This window comes from Schistocerca americana, chromosome 1 (assembly GCF_021461395.2).
Source record: "Schistocerca americana isolate TAMUIC-IGC-003095 chromosome 1, iqSchAmer2.1, whole genome shotgun sequence".
Taxonomy (NCBI): domain Eukaryota; kingdom Metazoa; phylum Arthropoda; class Insecta; order Orthoptera; family Acrididae; genus Schistocerca; species Schistocerca americana.
The window spans coordinates 312,698,840-312,722,060 of record NC_060119.1 but is presented as its reverse complement, the minus strand read 5'-3'; the positions used below and the strand labels follow the sequence as shown (position 1 = coordinate 312,722,060).

Genomic DNA, 23,221 nt, shown 5'->3' with positions numbered 1-23,221 from the left:
TGGAGAGCACGACCGATGCTTTGTTGGTTGTCGTGCCGGCGCCCTTCCACATCAGTGAGGACTTGGATCAGAGCTCGTCGTCGTCGTTGTCTTTCCTGAAGGAGGTGGTACATCGACGGACGTTCTTGAGGGATTCGATTAGAAGCTCGAGAACGGACTACAGTGCCTTCCAAGTTACGCCGCATGATCAAGGAGATCTGCGCCTTCGTACGATGGACCATCGACTGCCGGGCTGGCGAGAAAGGCATCGTCGTTCAGTCACGTAGAATGGTGTAGTAGAAGTGCAGGGTATTAGTTTGCCACGCCTTTAATTCCTTCCCATAACTCATCAGAGTCTTCCTGAGGGTCGGCTTTGCACAGGAGAGCCACCATGATAAGGTGGAGTCATAGGCTTCTCGACGATGGTGGCAGCGTGCCCACGCTTCTTCGACCATACGGCGACAGTCTGAGGAGGTCAGGTGAGCGACATTGAGTTTCCACAGACCACGACTATGCCACACTTGCTGTCGGGCGAGAGTGACGTCACAGAGGTACGCATCATGGTCTGAAAAGGCCAAGGGCCAGACTTCCGCATGACGTGTGCCATCAGCAAGGGAGCGGGGAACGTAGATGCGATCTATGCGGCTTGACGAGTGAGAGGTGTAGAATGTATAGACCGGTTGAATTCCGTGGAGTTTCTTCCATGTGTCAACAAGTCGTAGACGGTCGATGACCACTGAGAGAGATGCACAAGGGGAATGCCACGGGAGTTGGTCTGCGGGCTCTTGTGTCGAGTTAAAATCTCCACCGAGTACCAAATCGTCCTGCGGACCGGTGAAGAGGGGTGTGACGCTTTCGGCAAAAAAAGTTTGTCGGTCATGACGGCGGCCAGTGCCGGACGGAGCGTAGATATTAATAATACGCACGCCGAACAGTGTGAGGGCCATACCTCGCGCAGTGGGGAGGTAGATGACGTCCTCTGCAGGGAGTCCGTCGCGTAGCAGGATGGCGACGCCGCTACCGGTGTCGGATGCGGGGGAAACATGGGCGTTGTATCCGGTGGGAACTAGGAAGTCAGCCATAAACACCTCTTGTAAGAGTGCTATATCAACACCCGCAGAGGAAATAGTGTCTCGGAACATGGCCAGTTTGTGGGGGGCACGAATGGTGGCAAGATTCATCGTGGCGATACGATATTGCTGTGTACGGCCATCCTCAGTATTTGCCGAACGTGCGGTAGAAGTAGCCGGCAGGTGGAGACCCGCCGGTGGTGCCGCGGTGGTAATAATTACTGGCGGGGCGCCAGCCCCACTGTCGCCGAGGTGGACTCCTGTGCAGACACGCTGGCAGTCTGTTCCACTTCTTCTTCAACGTCATCGGCCCAGGAAGCTGACGACGTGGACATGTGACGGTCACGTACTTCCGGAACGGGTGTTGTGGATTCCGAAACATGAGTGGCAGGGGGACCGCCGTCATCATTCGTTGACAACGGCGAGGACACGTCCTCGGCTGGGAGAGGAGGCGTCACAGGAGGGGCGCCTGTTGCTGCCACATCGCGTGACTGTACGCAGTGTGGGAGATCACCGTCAGACATCAGGTCGACATCTCGCGGGGCCGTCTGAGAAAGGGCGTTATCGGAAGGCGTTCGTCGTCGTTTCCTGTGTTTGCGAGGCGACCGCTGTTTTCTGATGTGGCCTTCTGAATCAGAATGTGGTCGCCCGTCATCTGACGCCGAACCTGTCTGGACAAAGGCAGACGTCGGCACGACACCGAGGTCGACGTCCATCGTTCCAACAGGAACATCGGTTTCGGCCTGCAACCCGGACGGTCCTGAAGCGAGCACTGGAGGCGACGACGTGCTTGTGTCCTCGGCGCGTTGTGCTGCGGCGGGTGGCGTTGACGATGCTGCTGGCGCAAGCGAGATTGATACGACGGGGTCCTGTGCAACCTTGGCGTAGGTGATGGGTAAGGACGTGACCGTCGAAGCCTGGGTCTCTTCACGTAAGCCGGCCGCGGTGGTCTAGCGGTTCTAGGCGCTCAGTCCGGAATCCCGCGACTGCTACGGTCGCAGGTTCGATCCTGCCTCGGGCGTGGATGTGTGTGATGTCCTTAGGTTAGTTAGGTTTAAGTAGTTCTAAGTTCTAGGGGACTGATGACCACAGATGTTAAGTCCCATAGTGCTCAGACCCATTTGAACCATTTTCTCTTCATGTACGTCTGTATTAAACGGCGGTGTAAGCATTCTGAACGTACATGTCCCTCCTGGCCACATCCTGCGCACGTTCGTGGCTTTCCATCGTACATAACGATGGCCCTCACACCGCCAATCAGCAGGTACGATGGGACATGTTTCGTCAGCTCAATTTTTATTTGCCGGACGCCATTTAATACGGGGTAGGTCGTAAATGTTTGCCACTTCTCCGCGACGTGACCCACGACGGTGCCATATGGTTGGAAAGCGGCAATGACCACATCCTGAGGCACCTCGAACGGGAGCTCAAACACCCGCAATGTCCGGAGACCGAATCCAGCATGGGCGACTGTCACGGCACCCATATGGCCATCAGAGTGTTTAAATTTCAGTCCGGTGGCATGACGGTGAATTATGTCATTGCAAATTTCCTCCGTCGACATCTTGATGTAGACAACACTTCCAGTGATGGAAAAATGTATGCCGTTTACGTCCTGGGGGTTCAAACGTAGATCCTCACGTACGAACTGTTCGACTTCGAAAGCTCTGGGTCGTGGATGTTCGGCCTGAAACGTTATTTTGATCGTTGCACGGCGGTACGAGTGCGCCATGGTGTACGTTAGTACTGGACTCGATAGACACAAACACCGCGACGCGGAAGTAAACACCACCGAGAGCGGAGCGTCGGTCGGCGCGCGGAGCAGCTCCGCACGCTAGCACGGCTGCGAGCCGACTGTGCCCCTAGACCACAGCCGCTACCAGTTATAATGCCTACCTCTAAACTACCTCCGTCCCATGACAGGGTTGTGGAGCAGCAGGATATCGTGGAAAATGAATGTTGCAATCATTTGGATACAGACTGTCGGCAGAGGATAGTGTATATCTGGAGGAACTGTGAGGGGCGGCATTTGACGTTTCCTTCCAAGATCCGGCGGTGGCTCGATTGCATTAAGCATGCACTGCGGCATGTGATGATGCATTGCGGTCGAAAGGCTATGTACTGGCAATGGCGCACCATGGAATATCTCTTTATGTTACAGCAACCAACGCCAGGACGTCAGGCTGAAATTCGCCGACTAAATTCAGAGAAAAACCACTTTGTTTACATGACGCCATCCTCAAGGCGCCCTTGTGTATGCACATACTAAAGACCGAATCAGGGCCATACGCTGCATCTAAGAAGGTCGCGCCGGCCGCGGTGGTCTCGCGGTTCTAGGCGCTCAGTCCGGAACCGCGCGACTGTTACGGTCGCAGGTTCGAATCCTGTCTCGGGCATGGATGTGTGTGGTGTCCTTAGGTTAGTTAGGTTTAAGTAGTTCTAAGTTCTAGGGGACTGATGACCATAGATGTTAAGTCCCATAGTGCTCAGAGCCGTTTGAACCATTTTCTTTTTTTTAAGAAGGTCGCAGGTGTCGAAGAGTTTTGATCCTCATGCTGGATATAGCAGATGGCCCAAATGGATATCGCCAACACATTCTTTGATCATTCAGGTGGTTCTACGCCACAGAAGACCATGATGTTACTCAGACAGATGAAATCCTCCACTTGCTGCCTCAGACCCTCGATGGGATACAGTGGCGACCCTCACGGTCTCCATAACAATGGAGGACGTCGCCGACTTCCTCGGTAAATGGACGACCAACGAATCGCTGGGCCTAGATGGTCTGCTGATAGCGTTTTATCGTATGTTACACGATGTTATGGTGCCGCGGTAGGTTATGATATGCCAAGAGTTGTTGAAACTTGCAGTGCAGATGCTACCTGCCTTTGTTGACAGCATTCTTATATTGGCCCCCAAGGTGACTGCTGGAAAGGGATTTCAGCATTACCAGCCTCTTACGCTGTTTACTGGCGATTTCAAGATGTTTACGAGAATTCTGGCAGCACCAATTCGTCTCTACCAGAAATGTCTCGGTTGTAACAGCAACATCCAAACAGCACTCAGTGATTACCACAATGGCATCGCACTGGCGGAGGCTTGTCGTGTGTGTATGGCCTTAGTGTCAGTGAACTTCGACCATGCTTTCGGTAGGGTATGTCACGATTATCTTGAGAAAGTACTGCAGCAACTGGCCTTCCCTCACTCCTTCACAAACGCCATCAAGCACCTTCTCCATGACATGGCTCCACAGGTTACAATCAGAGGATGCACAGTGGGCAAGAGCACTCTTTCCCACTCTGTGGAGCAAGGTTGATCCCTGTCGGTAGTTACATATGCCATTGCCATGGAGCCATTTTTACACAGACTACAATGCCGGTTACAGGGACTTATGTTGAAAAACTGTACCTTTGTCCGCCACATGTATGTGGACGATCTGGTGTTTTGGTGCATATGCCAGATGGATTGAACTGCTCAGTATGGTGCAGTCGCCAGAAGCCGCTTGAAAAAGCGTACTAGTAACGTGAAGTGAAAAATTTTATAGCAAAGACTAAGTTAAAATGCAGATTATCTCTCAATAAACGGTTTTACATGTGAAATGTACACAGAATTTCAACTTCAATGCAATTATCATGTGGTATACGTCGGATTCTGTAAGGTCCATTGTACATCAGAAAGAATTTGTGACTCAAGTGTTTCTTCTTATGTGACAATGAATGAGCTTTAATGAGATCTTTCTGACCAATATATAATTTCTTTGCATTTGCTTTACCATGTAGTTTTCTCCTTTTGTCTGCTGCAGTTTTTATATTTTTAATAGCCAAATCAATTATGTATTTGTGTCGAAGTCTATGTGTATTCGGAAAAGGTACAAGCTCTCTGATTCTGTTTGGTGGTTCTTCATTCTTCAGTACAACAATGGGTGGTAAAGCAAGTGGAGTCGTGAGGCATTGCATTCAGCACATTTTGAAATAAGTGTAAATATCTGTCCCAATACTGATGCTTTCTGTGACAATAAAGTCTGCAAAGCTTATTGATTTCTTTCATAATCCTTTCAGACGGGTTACAATGTGGTGAGTACAATGAAATAAAAGCAGGTTTGGATTTATGATTCCGAAGCATGTGTGACCAAGCAGCAGATCTGAATTGCGGTCCGTTATTGGAAATGACATTTCTAACGTGTCCAACTTCATGTAAGAAATTTTTAACAAAGGCGTTGCATACAGACCGTCCAGTGGCTTTACGTAAAAGTGTGAAAGAAACAAATTTTGAAGTAAGTTCAACAGCGACTAGAACGTACGAAGATCTATTCAATGTTCTGACAAAGGGTCCCAAGAGATCACCAGAAGCAAATTCTTTTAATTTAGAAGGAATGATAGGAAACAACGGAGCACGATATGAGATTGTAGATGGTTTAGCTTTTTGACAAAGTTTACAAATAGACAAGACTCTACGAATTCTCTTTTCCATATTGTTAAAATAACAAGTCGTCCGAAAATATGAAAACATTTTCTTGGACCAAAATGTGCGTAGCTGAAATGAATGTACCAGATGAGCTTATTAACAAAGCTTGTCACCAACAGTGCAGCGTTTGAAGAGATAATAACGCCGAATCTCTGTGTGTGTCTTTTCATGCCACTTATTTTTTATGTCTTTCCAAATCGGATCTTTATCTTGTTTATGAGCAATGTCCTTTAAAGATGTGGTGATGAAGTTTTGAAAGGCGACTTTCTGAATGTAAAGAATACTGAAATTTTTCTCGAGGTTGCCTTTTGTGTTACTTTTTGCCCAGCCGGTGCGCGTGACAGTGCGTCGGCAACAATGTTCTCCTTTCCGGGAATGTAGACTATTGTGAAGTGCAATTCTTGCAGAAACAATGCCCAACGTTTTAACCTGTCATGATTTAATTTTGAAGACATAAGAAATTGTAATGCACGATTATCTCTGTATACTTTTACGTGCTTACCAGAAAGAAAGAAACGGAATTTGTTAAATGCCCAAACGATAGCTAAAGCTTCTAATTCAGTAACGGAATAATTTTTTTCAGATTTTATTAGCACTCGGCTAGCAAAAGCAATGGTTTTATGAACAGTTGTGTCATTTTCTATGGCTTCTTGAAATAAACGGGCACCAAGACCGATCCGTGCTATGGCAGAAATCTTGTGACAGATTTGGATAAGCTAGTATTGGTGCGTTAAGTAGTGCTTCTTTCAAAGAATTGAATTCCAACTGTGCCTGTTCGTCCCACTTAAAAATAGTATTTTTTCCAGTGAGAGATAAAGTTTTGGTGTAACTAGAATTTGCATATTCAGAAAACGACGATAAAAATTTACGAGACCTAGAAAACTGCGGATGGAACTGGAATGGCTCTGATTGTTTCTAACTTTTCAGGATCCGGCTGAATGCTTTCAGCAGAAATAATATGCCCCAGAAATTTCACCTTTGACCTACCGAATTCAGACTTTTCCAAGTTAACTGTAATTCCAGATTCTGCAAAAATACGTAACACACTGTTGAGAATTCGATTATGTTGTTCCCATGACGCTTCTGCTATTAGAATATCGTCCACATATAAAGTGATGTGAAGTTTTGAGAACTCAGGTTATATGGAATTTAGCCCACGAATGAATGCTGCGGAAGAAATGTTCAAACCAAAAGGAAGTTTCCGAAATTGATAACAAACACCGAAACAAAGAAAAGCTGCGTATTTTCTGCATTCTGGACGAAGTTCGATCTGATAAAAGCTGGATCTGAGATCAATAGAAGACAACCCTTCTACACCTTTAAAATTTTGAAGAGGTTCTTCCAACGTTTGCGGCCTGTCTAAGAATGATGATAGTATTGATTTGTCTCGAATCTAAGACAAGCCTGATCGATCCATTTTTCTTCTCAACAACATGTCATGGATTGTTGTATGAGCTTACTGCAGGCTCAATAATGCCCTCGTCAAGCATGAATGTATTTCTGTTCTAACACAGTCCCTATAATGTGCCGGAATTACGTATGGCCTAAGACAAAATTTAGTATGCTCACGAACACAAAATTGGTGTTGAAATCCCTTGATTGTTCCTGTTTTGTGAGTAAAAATTGTGGAATGTGCTTGTAAAATCTCAAAAAGGTCCTGCCTATCAGTGTCATTACAATTCTGAATTGTTTGAATTTTATTCTGAATTAACTCATTAGTATCAAATACGCCGTCGATATCATCCCTCTCAATACTTAAGGAGTGATTGTTAGTGTCAAGTTCCGTCGAAAATTCCGAACTGTTGTCTAACAGGAGGTAAAGCCGATTAATTTCCTCGTCATGGTTTGAGAGCCAATCTTCAAATTTCGAAGCTGTTGACTTACCTTCTTTCTCTAAACTTATTTCAGCATCGTGAAAGTTTAAGATTGCTTCGTATTCACTCAAAAAGTCTACTCACAATATAATTTCTGTTGACAATAATGGAACGATAAGGGAGTTCATAGAGAAACAATGGCTTTGACAAAAGAATTCTAAGTTGGTTTGTTGGCATACATCTACGCTTTTACCAAAGATTGCACCTTGTACGTAATGTAATCTTACGTAACGGAAGTGTGGGGCAATCGTTCGATTTGTTGCATTTGCTAAAGCCTGTTTCACTAATTATTGAAATTGAACTGCCAGAGTTAAGTACCGCCGTAAATTCTACATCATTTACTGTAATGTGAATTACGGGATATGCAATGTTGTTATGTTTTACATCGTGTTCCTGGAGTAATATGTCCCTAATGTCTTCCATTTTTACGTAATTACTAGCTACAGCAGCTACGTCGTCAGCTTCATAAGTGCGTTTTGTGGCTGCCTACTTTCTCTTTGTTGGCTTGCGTCGTTATTGGGATTAGGAGACCTAACTTCTATAAATTCACCTTGCCGAGAGGGCCCTGCCCTGTTTGAATCCCGCCAGTTCTGATGAAATTCTTGTCTGTCGCTATGATTATATCGTCTGTTATCATGTCGGTAGTTTCCATAGTTTCTTTTTTGTCGGTCATGTAGTGGAGAATTTCTCCCGGAATCGTAACTGCGTGGTGGACCGTTTCGTCTGCAGTTATTCTGCCTCCCTTGATAATAATAATTTTGGTTCCCATATTGTCTGTTTCTCTGATTGTCTCTGTTACAATCATTACTGCGAGGAGGTGATCTTTCCCTGTAATTATTATTACTCTGCCAACGGTTGTCATATGGGTGGTGTTTGTTTTGGTCACGATTTGCATTGTAAGAATAGCCTTGTCATGTCCAGTTATTATTTCTGTCATCGTGGAATTGTGACGGATGTGACCTGTAATTGTTGTGTTCCTGTTTTCGCGTCCAGCGATTGTCAGTGTCAATTTCCAATTATTGGAACAGTCTCTGAAAAGCTTCGATGTCGTCTTTGGAGTCCTGCCAAAACAATATGTCGTAAATGTTGAGGCAATTTGATTAAGCAAATGCGAATAAGTTCTGAGGGGCTGTATGGGTTTGACAGATACTGATTCTTGTGCAACATGTCTTCAAAATATTTGACAAGACGAAAATTCAGTATGTTCTAAATGTTTCATCATTATGATGCTATGTTTTATGCAATCTTGAGTAGCTTGAGACCAGTATGCTGAGAGGAAGGCATGATAAAATTCTCCTTCACTGTGACAATCGTGAATGACCGATCGCATTCTTACAGCTGGTTCGTTCTCTAAGGAGCCACACATAAATTCTAGTCTGTGCTCTAATGACCAGTTGGGAGGAAAACAATGAGAGAATTGATGAAACCATGCTTGTGGATGAATGCCGTTGCCAGAATTCTTAAATGTTTTGAATTTACGTGTAGTAAGAAACAGCTTATAGTCAAAATCATCATGTCGGCGAGTCGCATATCGGTCATTGTTCCGTCGTTTCGGCAGTTCCAACCTTGCCAATTTCTTTCATAATTTCCGAAGTGCCCTGCGTTGTGGGTGTTCCGTATTTTTATATGCCTCTTCGGTATTGGAGCGCGAATCTCCTCTGAAATATGTAATTCTTGTATTAATTGTGCCAACTGATCCTGTACTTCCCGGATTTCTCTTTTGTGTTGTGCATTAATTTGATTTTGATTTTGTTTAAATTTCTTAATTTGTTCATACTCTTCTGTGTCAGTGAAGCCTACGGGTCTTGTGTCATTCAGATCATCATCTACCTTTGTAGATAAGTTAGTGAACTGATCCGAAAGTTCGGCTGTTTTCTCTGATAATGAACTGATTTAGTCTGTGTGTTTTTCTGAACCAAGGTGCAGAGTGTCCATTTGTGTTGAAAGCGTATCTACTGTGTCCTTTAAGTTTTCCTGAATTTTTGCAAGTTGCGTAACCGAATCGGTAGATAAAAGTGAGTCAATTTTAGCTTGCAAGGTGTCGTGATTTTCATGAACAATAGTTTTCAGCTCTTTTATGGCTGCTTCGTGATTCTGTAATGCATTTTCATGACGCGAAAAAATAGGTTGAAAATGCTCAGAAGTTTGTGTTTTTACGTCATTAGAGACTTTTTGACATTTCGATTCGATGTTATGTAGTTAAATCTTCACGTGTTTGTTGAAGTGTTTCTTTAATTTGTTTCTGATTTTTTTTCCATTTGTTGCTGTGTTTGTCTCTGATTTTGTTCCATTTCTTTATGATTTTGTTTCATTTGTTGCATTAATTGCAATAATAATGTGTTAGTGTCTGGAATCTGTGCATTTGCACTGGCAACATTCGCATTTTGAAAAGCAGAAAATGTGTCTTGACTTAACTGAGAAAAAGGTGAGGCCGCAAAACCTGAATCTACGGTATTTTCAAGATTGTGTCCAGTCATTTCGGGTTCCTGAGGTGAGCTGTTGCCGACCGATCGATCGACAATACTACCATGTTCATTAGCTGTTTCACTGTCTACACGATTATTTATTGCCTGATCCATTCCCCTATATACAACTACCAAATTACTATGTTGAACATTAGTTAATTCATTACACGGTGGCGCTAACACACTGTCATTTCTCAATTTACTTTGGAGCCTAGTATTACGTTTTTCACACCCTATAATTGTCACAATATTTCACATGATAACACAGAAAAGCACAATTTGAAGAGTAAAATAAGAAAACACAATAACATAGCAGTGAAAATAATATCTAGTTAATTGCAAGCGCAGCTGTGAAATACTTGATGCAAATCTACAAGCATGCTACAACTGTTTTACAGTACAACAATGAGAAACTACAACTTCAAAGAAAATTCACTCTACAATTACGCGCTAGCAACAAACAATAGCTACACTAATTACACAAACTACAAGAAAAAATCAAAAGATTCCATTGAGGTATCCTCGTCTAAGGGTCGACATATGAAACGTCCCCTTTTGACAATTTATGAATGACTGTGCAGGTAAACCTCTTACGTTATTTGATTTTCAAACAGCCGAGCAAAAGTGAACGTACTCAGACATTTCTCTCTTTACTTGTTCTCATCAACAGTAAACTGACACACACTATATTTTTTATCGCAAGGCAATCTGACTTACAATAATCCCTATAAAAGAATGGCCCTGAGTAACAATAACCTATACCTTTCATGAATCTCTTACCACACAAAAATCTTCGTTACTCAAACTACTGCAATACAGCGAGCGCCAATACTGCCAGCTAAATAAAAGATTCTAACTACGGAAGGCATTAACTGCTGATAGGCATAGTCATCAAATGAAAGATTTTGATAGAGAATAGGCAACAAACAATGTAGTTACCAATATATATATATAGAAAAAGGAAATTTGTAAGACTGGACGTCATGAACTGATATATATATATATATATATATATATATATATATATATATATATATATATGTGTGTCCAGATATATATCTGGACACACGTCCAGATCGCCCGACAGCGCTTTACTTCGGTGATCTCAACGGGAACCAGTGTATCCACTGCGGCAAGGCCATAGCCTATACATTTATAGAAAATAGTAATTATCCACTCTTGTGCTTGAGGTTCCGCGTAAAATGAACATGTTTTACAACAAACCGATGTTAAAGATCTGAAAATGACAGCAATGACTATTGGAACCGGCAACCTTAAATAAGGAACTTTTTTGTACGATCTTGGCTTTTGAATGGTTTTTAACAATTAAAACAGATAGTCCTTCTGTACTCTGAAAATGAGGAAATTGGACAAGTTACTTTATGTTTTTAAATATTTTAGCGATGACAAAACGTTTATAATGGACAGAGTTTTATCCACTTGATATCTTGCACGTGAGGTTCAGCGTAAAATAATCAGTTTGCAACAAAAGGATGTTAATGACCTGGAGATGTCAGCAATAATGGTTGAAAATGGGCGTCTTTAATTAAAAAAGATTTATACGATCTTAGTTTTTGAATGGTTTTCTTTAAATAGTATAACCGTTGTACAATCGTACTTGCAAGTTGCAAATACATTTGACAGCCTAGTAAGATTTCTGCTAATTTTTAAAAATGGGTTACATGAGAGAGTAAGTCCGAGTATACCTTGAATCAGACTAATAACGCAATCTAACTGCAAACAGTTTGTGAACAATCACCTAGGCTGTGAACAGCACCAATTTGCGCAACGATTTACAATGGACGTAACAAAACCTAACTGAATACAAGTGAAACAGAAAAATCCCAAAAGACATCTCACCTTACGTGAAACATGCGTAAGTGCTTGCTATAGCCACGTTCAGCGCTGGAGACACGGGGACCCAGTCGGTTAAAATAGCTTACAATTACAAGACACCACATGATCTTACTTTACGTCGAACGAAGGACTGACACTCTCTCAGTTGCGTCATCTTCAACATCTACCCCTTCAAAATGCTTCAAATGGCTCTGAGTACTATGGGAGTTAACATCTAAGGTCATCAGTCCCCTAGAACTTAGAAATACTTAAACCTGACTAACCTAAGGACGTCACACACATCCATGTCCGAGGCAGGATTCGAACCTGCGACCTTAGCGGTCGCGCGGTTCCAGACTGAAGCGCCTAGAACCGTTCAGCTTGAACAGCCGGCTCTACCCCTTCGATAACCTCAGTCCACCTGTGTTCATGGAGCAGTTACCCATAAAAAGCACTCATAATTCACGTGGAAATAGTTCAGCGCGCAAAACCCTTTCCAAACAAGATATTGGAATGAGAGTTGGCAGTAAGCATCAATCAATACACAGTTCGGCGCTACTGTCGAGCACTTATTTATATCACTAGTTTCTCATTTTCCTTTTTATTATTCCGTCCTCCACTTCTTTCAGTACTGGTGATATATCTTCAGTTTCCGATGATCCATAACGTACTGCCATGTAGAACAAAGGAAACAACTTCCTTTCCAAGACAAATTTCCTTAGAGAGGACAAATATGACCCTTGGAAAAACAGCCAATGCTTCTGGAGGGGCAGAGCTGACGTCACAGTGCAACGGTCGGCACCCTAGCAATGGCTGCCGCGTCTGCGACGACAGATAACCAGGAGGCAGTGACAATCTGAAGCGAGCACAGCCGGATCGCCGCTAAGGTCAGTACCAACTGCGTTCTGTGCTTGTAGTAAGCTGATACAGTGCTGACGGTCACTGGGTATTTTCTTTTATACAGGCACTAAGGGCGAGAATACTTTCTTACATCCTGATTAAGCGTAAAATGGGAGATGCTCATTCTACTCAAGCAACCGCCAAGGACAAGTGATGTTATTAGACTAATAGCCGATGCACACGTGTACACGGCATCAATGGGGAAACGGGATAAGTTTTACTCAGAAACATCAACCATAGAAAAATCTAATGGCTGACATTGCACGAAAGATTTTGTTTCCATATACAAATAATCATTTCGAGTCTCCACAGTCTGTACTATTTACATTGTAGACATCACCCTTGCTTTAATAAGTACAATGGCGAACTATTTGCAATTAAAAACATTAAAATACTCTCTGCCTGACTGCCAGTTTGGGTTCCTCGATTAGGACAGAAACGCTTAGCAAATTCATGAACATGAATCTAAAGCATACAACGAGAAAACGCATCCGGCGCGATTCCGTTATTTTCGTTATGTACTAATAACCTATTGCGTACCGAAGTTTTACCTTGGAGCTATGCTGTATTTACACTGATACACTACAGCATATAGCAGCAAATACAACTAGAGTGTTATATCTTTCGAGAGAGCGTCATAGAACTACACCCTGCTCATGAATGTGGCTCTACGTGTTTTTATTGCTTAGTTGTTGAACGCTGATCGAAGAAAGAAACGTTTTCCTGTAAGAAAATGTTCTGTGCATTCCCCCTTGACAAATTGTAAAAATGTTAAATATCCCTCCGAGAACAAATAGCTTTAATTTGTTGACAAGATTGATTTTGAACAAAATCCTTTCGGACATACCGCTGCGTCATTTTCATACATCTGTTCTCCACAAGCCACGGAACACTGCGTGACTGACTTTACCATACACGATACTGTTAATCCTGATTCCTAATGCCCTAAACTATTTTATTCATATTGATATTGGCAGCAAACCAAGCGGCACATACATGAAGAGTTACTCGCTTAGAACACTTGTTCCACAGTATACAGTTATCGTATGTTTCTTTTTTTTTTTTAATTTCCAAACACGTTCACAGGGATAGATGTAGTTATAGTAGCTCCGAAAATCGACAGGAAATCATTCCGTCAAAGTGACAAAACTAGTTCAAAACCCATGCGAACAATTTCAGAGGAAACCCAACTCTGCAGCTCCAGAACGTAGAGAAACGTACTTTACTTGTAGTAGATGACGCCACGCAGCTCGCCTCAGTCGGCGCTTAAGGTCACAGGTTATCAAGAGCTACTTCTCGCGTCCCCAACCTCAGGAGGCGAACGCCCTCTCGGTTGGCAGAGGCTTTAATTACCGCCTGGAGCGTCAAGGCGGATTGCTGATTAGAAACCAATGCGGCAAAGGGCTCTCCTGTTCGACACTCATCCATTCATTCAGGAGATGAATGTTCACAGTGACTTGATCAATCGGTATTGTTTAGCCCCGTAGACTGTAACGTTCTTCTTCTTCCTCATCAGCTTCTTTGCCTTTTTCCCGTTTCTCTGTGGCGTCGACATGAGATGCGGAAATATTACATTTGATGGCCAGATGCCCTGACGTCAGCACTGCCCCACCCATCACAGCCCCCACACCAACCCTTCCCCACGACAGAACCTGTGTAACCCGCCTGTTTGCGTCCAGTGCAAATCTCACGTACAAGTTGTAAGTAGGCTGTTTAGGTTTCATATTGGTAACGCCACATAACGCTCTATATGAAAATCACTGGCTGTGCTGTGGGCAGTCTGTGGCTGGTTGGCATTGTTGTAATATTCGCCACTGTAGTGTTGGGCAGTCGGCTGTTACCAGCGCGTAGCGTTGCGCAGTTGGAGGTGAGCCGCCAGCAGTGGTGGGCGTGGGGAGAGAAATGGTGGAGTTTTGAGAGCGGATGATCTGGACGTGTGTCCATCAGAGACAGTAAATTTGTAAGACTGGATGTCATGAACTGCTATACATATTATGACTTTTGAACACTAATAAGGTAAATGCATTGTTTGTTCTTTATCAAAATCTTTCATTTGCTAACTACGCCTATCAGTAGTTAGTCCCTTCAGTAGTTAGAATCTTTTATTTAGCTGGCATTAGTGGCGCTCGCTGTATTGCAGTAGTTCGAGTAACGAAGATTTTTGTGAGGTAAGTGATTTGTGAAAGGTATAGGTTAATGTTAGTCAGGGCCATTCTTTTGTAGGGATTATTGAAAGTAAGAATGCGTTGCGCTAACATATATTGTATGTCAGTTTAGTGTTGATCAGAATAGGTAAAGAGCGAAATGTCTGAGTACGTTCAGTTTTGCTCAGCTGTTTGAAAATCAAATAGCGTAAGAGTTGTATCAACACAGTAATTCATTAATTTCTCTAAGAAGATGTTTCAAAGTGTGAGAACGTTTTCTAAATATTTGCATAGAGAGTATCTATCGAGGTATTCACCTAGATAGATTAGAAATCCGCCTGTATACCACATCCAGACTGGCTGGCTCGCCAGCTATTACCGTTAACCCGTGAGGTTAATTCGATTCGTGTCATGCTCGCCTTCCGAATTTCGAACGCTTTCGGGTATCTGAGCGGATTAAACCTGCAACTTCAGGGAGGGTAACAAATAGCAGATTTTAACTTATTGTGTGTGTACAGTATTGTAGAAAGAACGCATGAATAAATTTTTAGGTGATTTGGGCGTTTGCACATGCGAAATTAAGGACTCACAGCTGCCACCTCTGGCAACACCAACGGTTCTAACATGGCAGGGCATCGAGTCGAACTGGGTCTGGCTGACATATACGAGTCCGTCCTCATATGGTGCTTCAAACGACTCATGAGCTGTGCAGTGCCTATGTGTGACTGCAGGTGCAAATATTTATCCACCAAATAATTGTTACAAATTCAAGGTGAAACCTTCGGCTGTCTTTTATTTCGCACAATTAGCTACTAGTATCGGTCAATGACCATTGTCAGGCTTAGCTGGCATAAACGACAGCAAATTTACACCATAGTTTGAAAAAAAAGTAACTTTCTCTTTTGAGCCAACCATAGTACGTAAAAATTTGTCACTATCATAACTGCGTAGGATTATTTTCGTCAAAGCTTCTTGATTTTTTTCGTCACAGCTTCTTGAGAAAATTATCGTACACAGTTATTGTGAAAATTTTTTTACGTACTATGGAGGGCTTAAAAGAGCAAATTACTTTTGTTCAGATTATGATATAACTTCCTTGCTGTTTATGTCAGCTATGCTTAACAATGGTCGTTGACCGGCAATAGTTGGGCATTGTGCTAAATAAATTACGGCTGAAGGTTTCATCGTGAATTTGTAACAACTGTGTAGCGCCGGTTCCTCGTCAGTCTCATAGTAATCAATGATCGCTTGTTTTAAGTGGTTCTGAGATATGAATAGCGTTCTGCAAATTACGACAGTCGGACACCTTCTGTGTCGGAGTACGTCAGCACAGCAAAAAAAACATGGCGTCTTGCGATATCTAGTTGGAAGACGACGCCACGGAGATGAATGCAGGCATATCCAGCAGCTGTAACACGTCAGAAACCTTATGGGTGGTATCCGAATTACCACCCATGGAACTAGTTGTCTGGGGGAAAAATTATACCAGCGGATGAAGAAAACAGGATAAAGAAAAGGAGACTTATAGAAACCAGAATATAGTTACAGATTGGAAGAGATTTCTCAGGCTCGAAATATAGAATGACATGGACCAATAAATAAGGATAGAATGGAAGAAAATTTTCCTAAGTAAATGGAATCTAATAGTTTCACTCGGTGATTTAAGAGTAAGGTATACACTGAGGTGACAAATGTCATCGGATCCCCCATACTATGGTGTCAGACCTCCTTTAGACCGGCATATTGCAACAACTAGACGTGGCAAGGACCCCGCAAGTCGTCGTAAGTCCGCTAGAGAAATATTGAACCACGCTGCCTTTATAGCCACCCATAATTGTGAGTGTTGCCGGGCATGAATTTGTGCACGAGCTGACCTCTCGATTAGGTCTGATGTCGGACAATATGTGTGGCCAAATCATTCCCTCGAACTGTTCACAATGTTCTTCAGTCCAGTCGCGAACAGTTGTGAGCTGGTAACAAGGTGCATTGTCATCCAGAAAAATTCCGTCGACGTCTATGAAATAGCTACAAATCGTCACCAAGTAGCCAAACATAACCATTTCCTGTCAATGATCGTTTCAGCTGGATCAGAGGCCCCAGTACATGCCATGCAAACGCAGCCCAAACCATTATGGAACCACCACCAGCTTGCGCAGTTCCTTGTTGACAGCTTGGGTCCGCGGCTTCGTGGGGTCTGCGGCACACTCGAACTCTACCATCAGCTCTTGACGAACTGTTATCGGAGCTCTTCAGAACGGTCACGTTTTTCCAACCGACGCGGTCACGAGTCCAGGAGAAACGCTGCGGGCGATGTCCTCGTGTTTAGCAAGGGCACTTTTCTTGGCAGTCTGCTGCCATAGCTCATTAACATCACATTTCGCCGCACTGTCCTAATGAATACGTTCGTCGTAAGTTCCACATTGATTCCTGTGGTTATTTTACGCAGTGCTGCTTGTCTGTTACCACTCACAACTTCACGCAAACGATACCGCTCTCGGTTATTAACGGAAGGCCGTCGGCCACTGCATTGTCCGTGGTGACAGGTAAAGACAGAAATTTGGTATTCTCGGTACACTGTTGACACTGTGAATCTCGGATCATTGAATTCCCTATACCTACGTTTGTAGCATTTGTAGACTTAGAAAAAGCTTTAGACAAATTGACTGGAATACTCTGTTTCGAATTCTGAAGGCGGCAGGGGTCAAATACAGGGAGCGAAAGGCTGTTTACAAATTGCACAGAAACCAGATGGCAGTTATAAGAGTCAATGGACATTAAAGGGAAGCATTGGTTGGGAAGGGAGCCTATCCCCGATGTTATTCAATCTGTGTATTGAGCAAGCAGTAAAGGAAACAAAAGAAAAAATTGAGTAGGAATTAAAATCCATGGCGAGGAAATAAAAATATAACATTGTAATTCTGTCGGAGACAGAAAAGGGCCTGGAAAAGCAGTTGAAAGGAATGTACAGTGTCTTGAAAGGAGGATATAAGATGAACGTCATCAAAAGCAAATTAAATCAGGTGATGCTGAGGGAATTACATTAGGAAATGAGACGCTTGGAATAGTAAGTTGCTGTCTGGGAAGCAAAATAACTGATGATGGTCGAAGTAGAGAGGATACAAAATGTAGACGGGCAATGGCAAGGAGATCATTTCTGGAGACGAGAAATTTGTTAACATTGAGTATAGATTTAAATGTAAGGAAGTCTTTTCTGAAAGTATTTGTATGGGGTGCAGCCATCTATGGAAGTGAAACATGGACGACAAATAGTTTAGACAAGAAGAGAATAGTAGCTTTCGAAATGTGATGTAGATCAGATGGGTAGATCACGTAACTAATGGGGAGGTTCTGAACAGAACTGGGGAGAAGAGGAATTTGTGACACAACTTGACTAGAAGGAGGGGTCGGTTGGTAGGACATGTTCTGAGGCGTCAAGGGATCACTGAATTAGTATTGGAGGGAAGCGTGCAGGGTAAAAATCGTAGAGGGAGACCAAGAGAAGAATATACTAAGCAGTTTCAGAAGGATGTAGGTTGCAGTAGTTACCTGGAGATAAAGAGGCTTACACAGGATAGAGTAGCATGGATAGCTGCATCAAGCCAGTCACTGGACTCAAGACCACAACAACACCAACGATTTCCGAAATGGAATGTCCAATTCACCTAGCTACAATCATCATTAAGCTTTCAAGATCTGTTAATTCCCATTGTGCGGCCATAAAGACGTAGGACACCTTTTCACGTGTAGCACTCGAGTACAAATGATAGCTCCGCCAATTCATTGCCCTTTTATATCTTTTATACGCCATACTACCGCCATCTGTACACGTGCATATCGCTATCCCATGACTTTTGTCACCTAGGTGTATGTGTCTGACATATTACTTTTGAAGTACACATTGTGAGTAGTAACGTTCACATACTTACAAGGCTGTGGTTGAAGAAGCTGTGAGCTCTCCAAGGGTGTAAAAATTAAATCAACGACAAGAAACAAATAATTGTATGCCATGAGAGTCCAGTTAATTGATCATTTGTAAAAGGACGGAGATATTTACTTATGTCATAAGATGACACTGAACTCGCCAGTAGCGAAATTGAAGTCCTAACTTCTTCAGATAAAGTTCTTAACTCTGCTGTCTTTATTTCTATAATTTTCACCACAAGACTCTGCTCGGAAGTTTCGTTACTGAAGGCACCCTAGCTGTTGAACTGTTCGACGTAGATGACATGAAGAAGTGTAATTCTATATCTGAACTCCGTCGACTCTCGTGGGCGCCATAAGAGTGAGGGTAACCGACAATATGTGCTACTTTTCTCTACTCGCTTAGACTTTGTCCACCGTTATTTTCCGTAAGTGCTGACATTTTATTGTGGCTGCCAGAACCGGGAGTTACGCAACCGTCCATTCGGCTGCGACGCTACCCCGACACTCCTCACGTACGGCTGGAAATTCTGCTAACTTGCTAGGCGCCCTTAAGCGTACGTGCTTTCATGAACTTGGGATGCAGCGTAACATTAACCACCCGCGTGCTACGTGCACCGTATAACTCCCATTTAACTTACCCTGCGTCACACTGTGGTTTTTAATAATATACCATCACCCTCCTTATTCGTCGTTTCCTCTTCATTCTTTTTTTTAGGAGGGCGTGCTAAAAAGTAATGTCCATAAATTTGTTATGGGGAAACTCTTAAAGCTTTTGAAATAAAACAAACATTATTAACATTATACATATTTGTTCTTCATAACAGCTGCTAGACGGCTCCGAATTGTAGCGTGTAACCAGCCGATGTGTAACGTAACTGTATCGGTGAGTGAGAAACAGCTTGCTGTAATAGAGTTTCGAATTCGAAGAATTTGGCCACAAATGGAAAACCATCTCCTTCATCATGACAATGCCAGTCAGCAAACGAGCGCTGCAACATCCTCCACACGGGCCTGACTCGCCCCCATACTATTTTCATCTGTTTGCAAACTTTAAAGAACACCTTCGAGGACTTCACTTTGGTAGTGATGCAGCGGTGCTAGCAGAGCAGAACTTGTGGCCTCGTCAAGTAAGACAAGTAAGTTTTACGGTGACGGCATCAACACGCTGCTCTCTCGTTATGAGAAATGCGTTCGTCGCTAGGACAGTTGAGAAAGCAATATTCAGCTATGAAGAATGAAGATATGTAATAGAATGTCAATAACGTTTCTTTTTTTTATTTAAAAAAAGCGGTTCTAGACGCTTCAGTCTGGAACTGCGCGACCGCTACGGTCGCAGTTTCGAATCCTGCCTCGGGCATGGATGTGTGTGATGTCCGTAGGTTAGTTAGGTTTAAGTAGTTCTAAGTTCTAGGGGGCTGATGACCTCAGATGTTAAGTCCCATAGTGCTCAGAGCCATTTCAATTTTGTTACAGTGCAGGGGGAGCTTAAATATCCAAAACATCGTCCCAAATAAGACCACCCGTTGCTGATCCTCGTTGTTGGATATTTGTACGCAAATAAGGACACAAGGCTTTAAAAAAGAAAAGTCCCATATTCTCACATGAGATAGGACTGGACGAACCTAGAGACATGACCACTTTACTTTTGCCTATAATTCTGAGAGTTCAAGGTTTAGCCTCTCTCCTTATTAACAGGCTACCTTACCCCTATCCCACCAGAGGGAGACACCAAAGCTGCGATTGCCACAGCGGCGCCACCGGCAGAAACGGAGGGCGACTGCGTCACACTGCGCGCTGTGGCGCGCTCTTCAAAACAGCAAATTTTACCACGGCTCATTATGGTATGAGTGGGACAGCACAAACGATTTAATTCATATTTAACAGGAAGAATGCAGAAGTACAGTACAGATAGCTTGCAAAAATAAGCTGAGTCCCCTAACTGGGGAAGTATTAAGAATGGTGTCCCACAGAGTTCAGTCTTGGGTCCCTTATTGTTCTTTATATATATTAGTGACTTGCCCCTCTATATTCATGAAAATGTAAAGCTAGTTATTTTTGCTTATGATACAACTATAGTAATCACACCCAACAAGCAAGAATCAGCCGAGGAAGTTGTAAATAACGTAGTTCAGAAAATTATTAAGCGGTTCTCTGCAAATGGACTCTCACTAAATTTTGAGAAAACACAGTTTATAAAATTCTGTACAGTAAATGGCATAACACCATTGATAAATATAGACTGTGAACAGAAGTCTGTTGCTAAGGTAGAATATTCAAAATTTCTGGGTGTCTGCATTGATGAGAAATTGAATTGGAAGAAACATATCGATGACCTGCTCAAACAATTAGTAAACATATCAGTTAGTAAAAATATGAGTAAATTAGTTTACTACGCCTATTTTCATTCACTGCTTTCATGTGGCGTCATATTTGGGGACAATCCGTCATCCAGAGAGAAACTATTCACTGCACAAAAGCGTGTAATCAGAATAATAGCTGGATCACCTTGCACATATTTATGTAAGGAACTCGGGATACTCACAGTAACTTCGCAACACATATATCCACTTATGAATTTTGTCATTAATAACGCATCCACATTCAAAAATAACAGCGAAATGCATAGCTACAACAATAGAAGAAGGGATGATCTTCACTATTCTGGATTAACTGTCACTTTGGCACAGAAAGGAGTGAATTATGCTGCCACTAAAATCTTTGGTCATTTGCCAAAGTGTGAAAGATAGTCAACCAACATTTAAAAGCAAATTAAAAGAACTTCTGAATGAAAACTCCTTCTATTCAATAGATGGATCTTTAGATATGAGGTGGTAACTGTAAAAAAGGGAAAAAAGAAAAAATTATTAATTTATTATTTTGTGTAAAGAAAACTTATGTTAAAGTGACATGTTCCACATCATTACGAAATGTCGTATTCACGATCTATCGAACAACGATTAATGAATGAATGAGTGAATGAATGAATGAATGCTCGCTTCAGACAAAGACTGGTCGCAAGATATTTCATTCTACATCCAGTGTCGATGATAAACAATACTTTGACTTTCAACAAAAACAAAATGTCTAAATGTGCCCTTTGCATAAAGAATTTTCCAATTAAACTGGTTTGGTATTCATTCCAATGGCGTAACAGAAAAACACGCTTAACTGTCAGTATTTCTCTCTGCGACTGTCTACGGATATTATTGCTCACTTTTTTTTGTAGGAGCGCTCTATCTAATTAGTTCATTCACTTCGACATCTTGTGACACTTTTTAGTCACTGAAGATTCTGTTAAGGTGGCTAGTTAATTAAAAGTTGTTTACGAAGCAGTTATAGAGAGAAACAAAAATGTTTTTCAGTGTTACACTCGAATTTGGTTCCAATCTGACGGGAATGCATTTGTTACAGGGATAATACGTTTTAAATCATTCGGATGAATATAATACAGACAATAAGACATGTTCATAGGGTGCCTCCTAATCCACCTGTATAATTTCCAGATTGAATCAGTTCAGCCATGTGGGCCACGTGGAAGATACCTATTCTGAATCAGTGCTGCTGTGGCTGCTCTCTCAAGAAGGGAAGCATCATTATTGGAATCCTGGGTATAGTAAGTACAACCTATTTATGACTCATATTCACAAGGAAAAAAGTTAAAGACTGCGTCCTCCTGTTCGTGTGCCTAAATTCGTTTGCCTTTGACCGAACATGATGCACAAAAACAGTCCTTGGAGGGTTGACGTCAGTGATGTGAAACTAAAGGAGTGAAAAGAGTTGTAAGCAGGCTGTATAGGTTGTTTTTTTTTAATTGGTAACGCCACGTAGCGCTCTGTATGAAAATCACTGGCTGTGCTGTGTGCAGTCTGTGGCTGGTTTGCATTGTTGTTGGCTATTGTAGTGTTGGGCAGTTGGATGTTAACAGCGCGTAGCGTTGCGCAGTTGGAGGTGAGCCGCCAGCAGTGGTGGATGTGGGGAGAGAGATGGCGGAGTTTTGAGAGCGGATGATCTGGACGTGTGTCCATCAGAGGCAGACTGGATGCCATGAACTGATATACTTTTGAACACTATTAAGGTAAATACATTGGTTGTTCTTTATCAAAATCTTTCATTTGCTAACTATGCCGATCTGTGGTCCCTTCAGTAGTTAGAATCTTTTATTTAGCTGGCAGTAGTGGCGCTCGCTGTATTGCAGTAGTTCGAGTAACGAAGATTTTTGTGAGGTAAGTGATTCATGAAATGTATAGGTTATTGTTAGTCAGAACCATTCTATTTTAGGGATTTTTGAAAGTCAGATTGCGTTGCTGCTAAAAATATTGTGTGTCAGTTTAAACACAGTCATTGATAATTTTTCTAAGGGGACGTTTCAGAGTACATAGGCTTAGGTACAAAGAGTAGCTCGTTGGATTTGCTCTGAATTAGAATGTGATATAACTGTAGGTAACTACAAAATTATCTTTGTCATCTCGTAGGACTGGGCGTGCTGTCTGTGGTTCGCATCTTCTATTCTTCTCTTCAGACAAAGACTGGTCGCAAGATATTTCATTGTACATCCAGTGTTGATG

The 23,221-nt window shown here is 42.6% G+C and overlaps 1 protein-coding gene across 1 annotated transcript in view; it reads left to right on the top strand.

Annotated features, from left to right (window-relative positions):
* Window positions 1–12,467: 12,467 nt before the first annotated feature.
* Window positions 12,468–23,221, top strand: part of LOC124622238 — a 40,770-nt gene continuing 30,016 nt past the window's right edge. Inside the window, exons 1-2 of the mRNA XM_047147895.1 lie at window positions 12,468–12,575; window positions 22,160–22,269. Coding sequence (XP_047003851.1) covers window positions 22,177–22,269 — 93 coding nt within the window. The 5' untranslated portion in view covers window positions 12,468–12,575; window positions 22,160–22,176. The remainder of the gene's footprint in view (window positions 12,576–22,159; window positions 22,270–23,221) is intronic.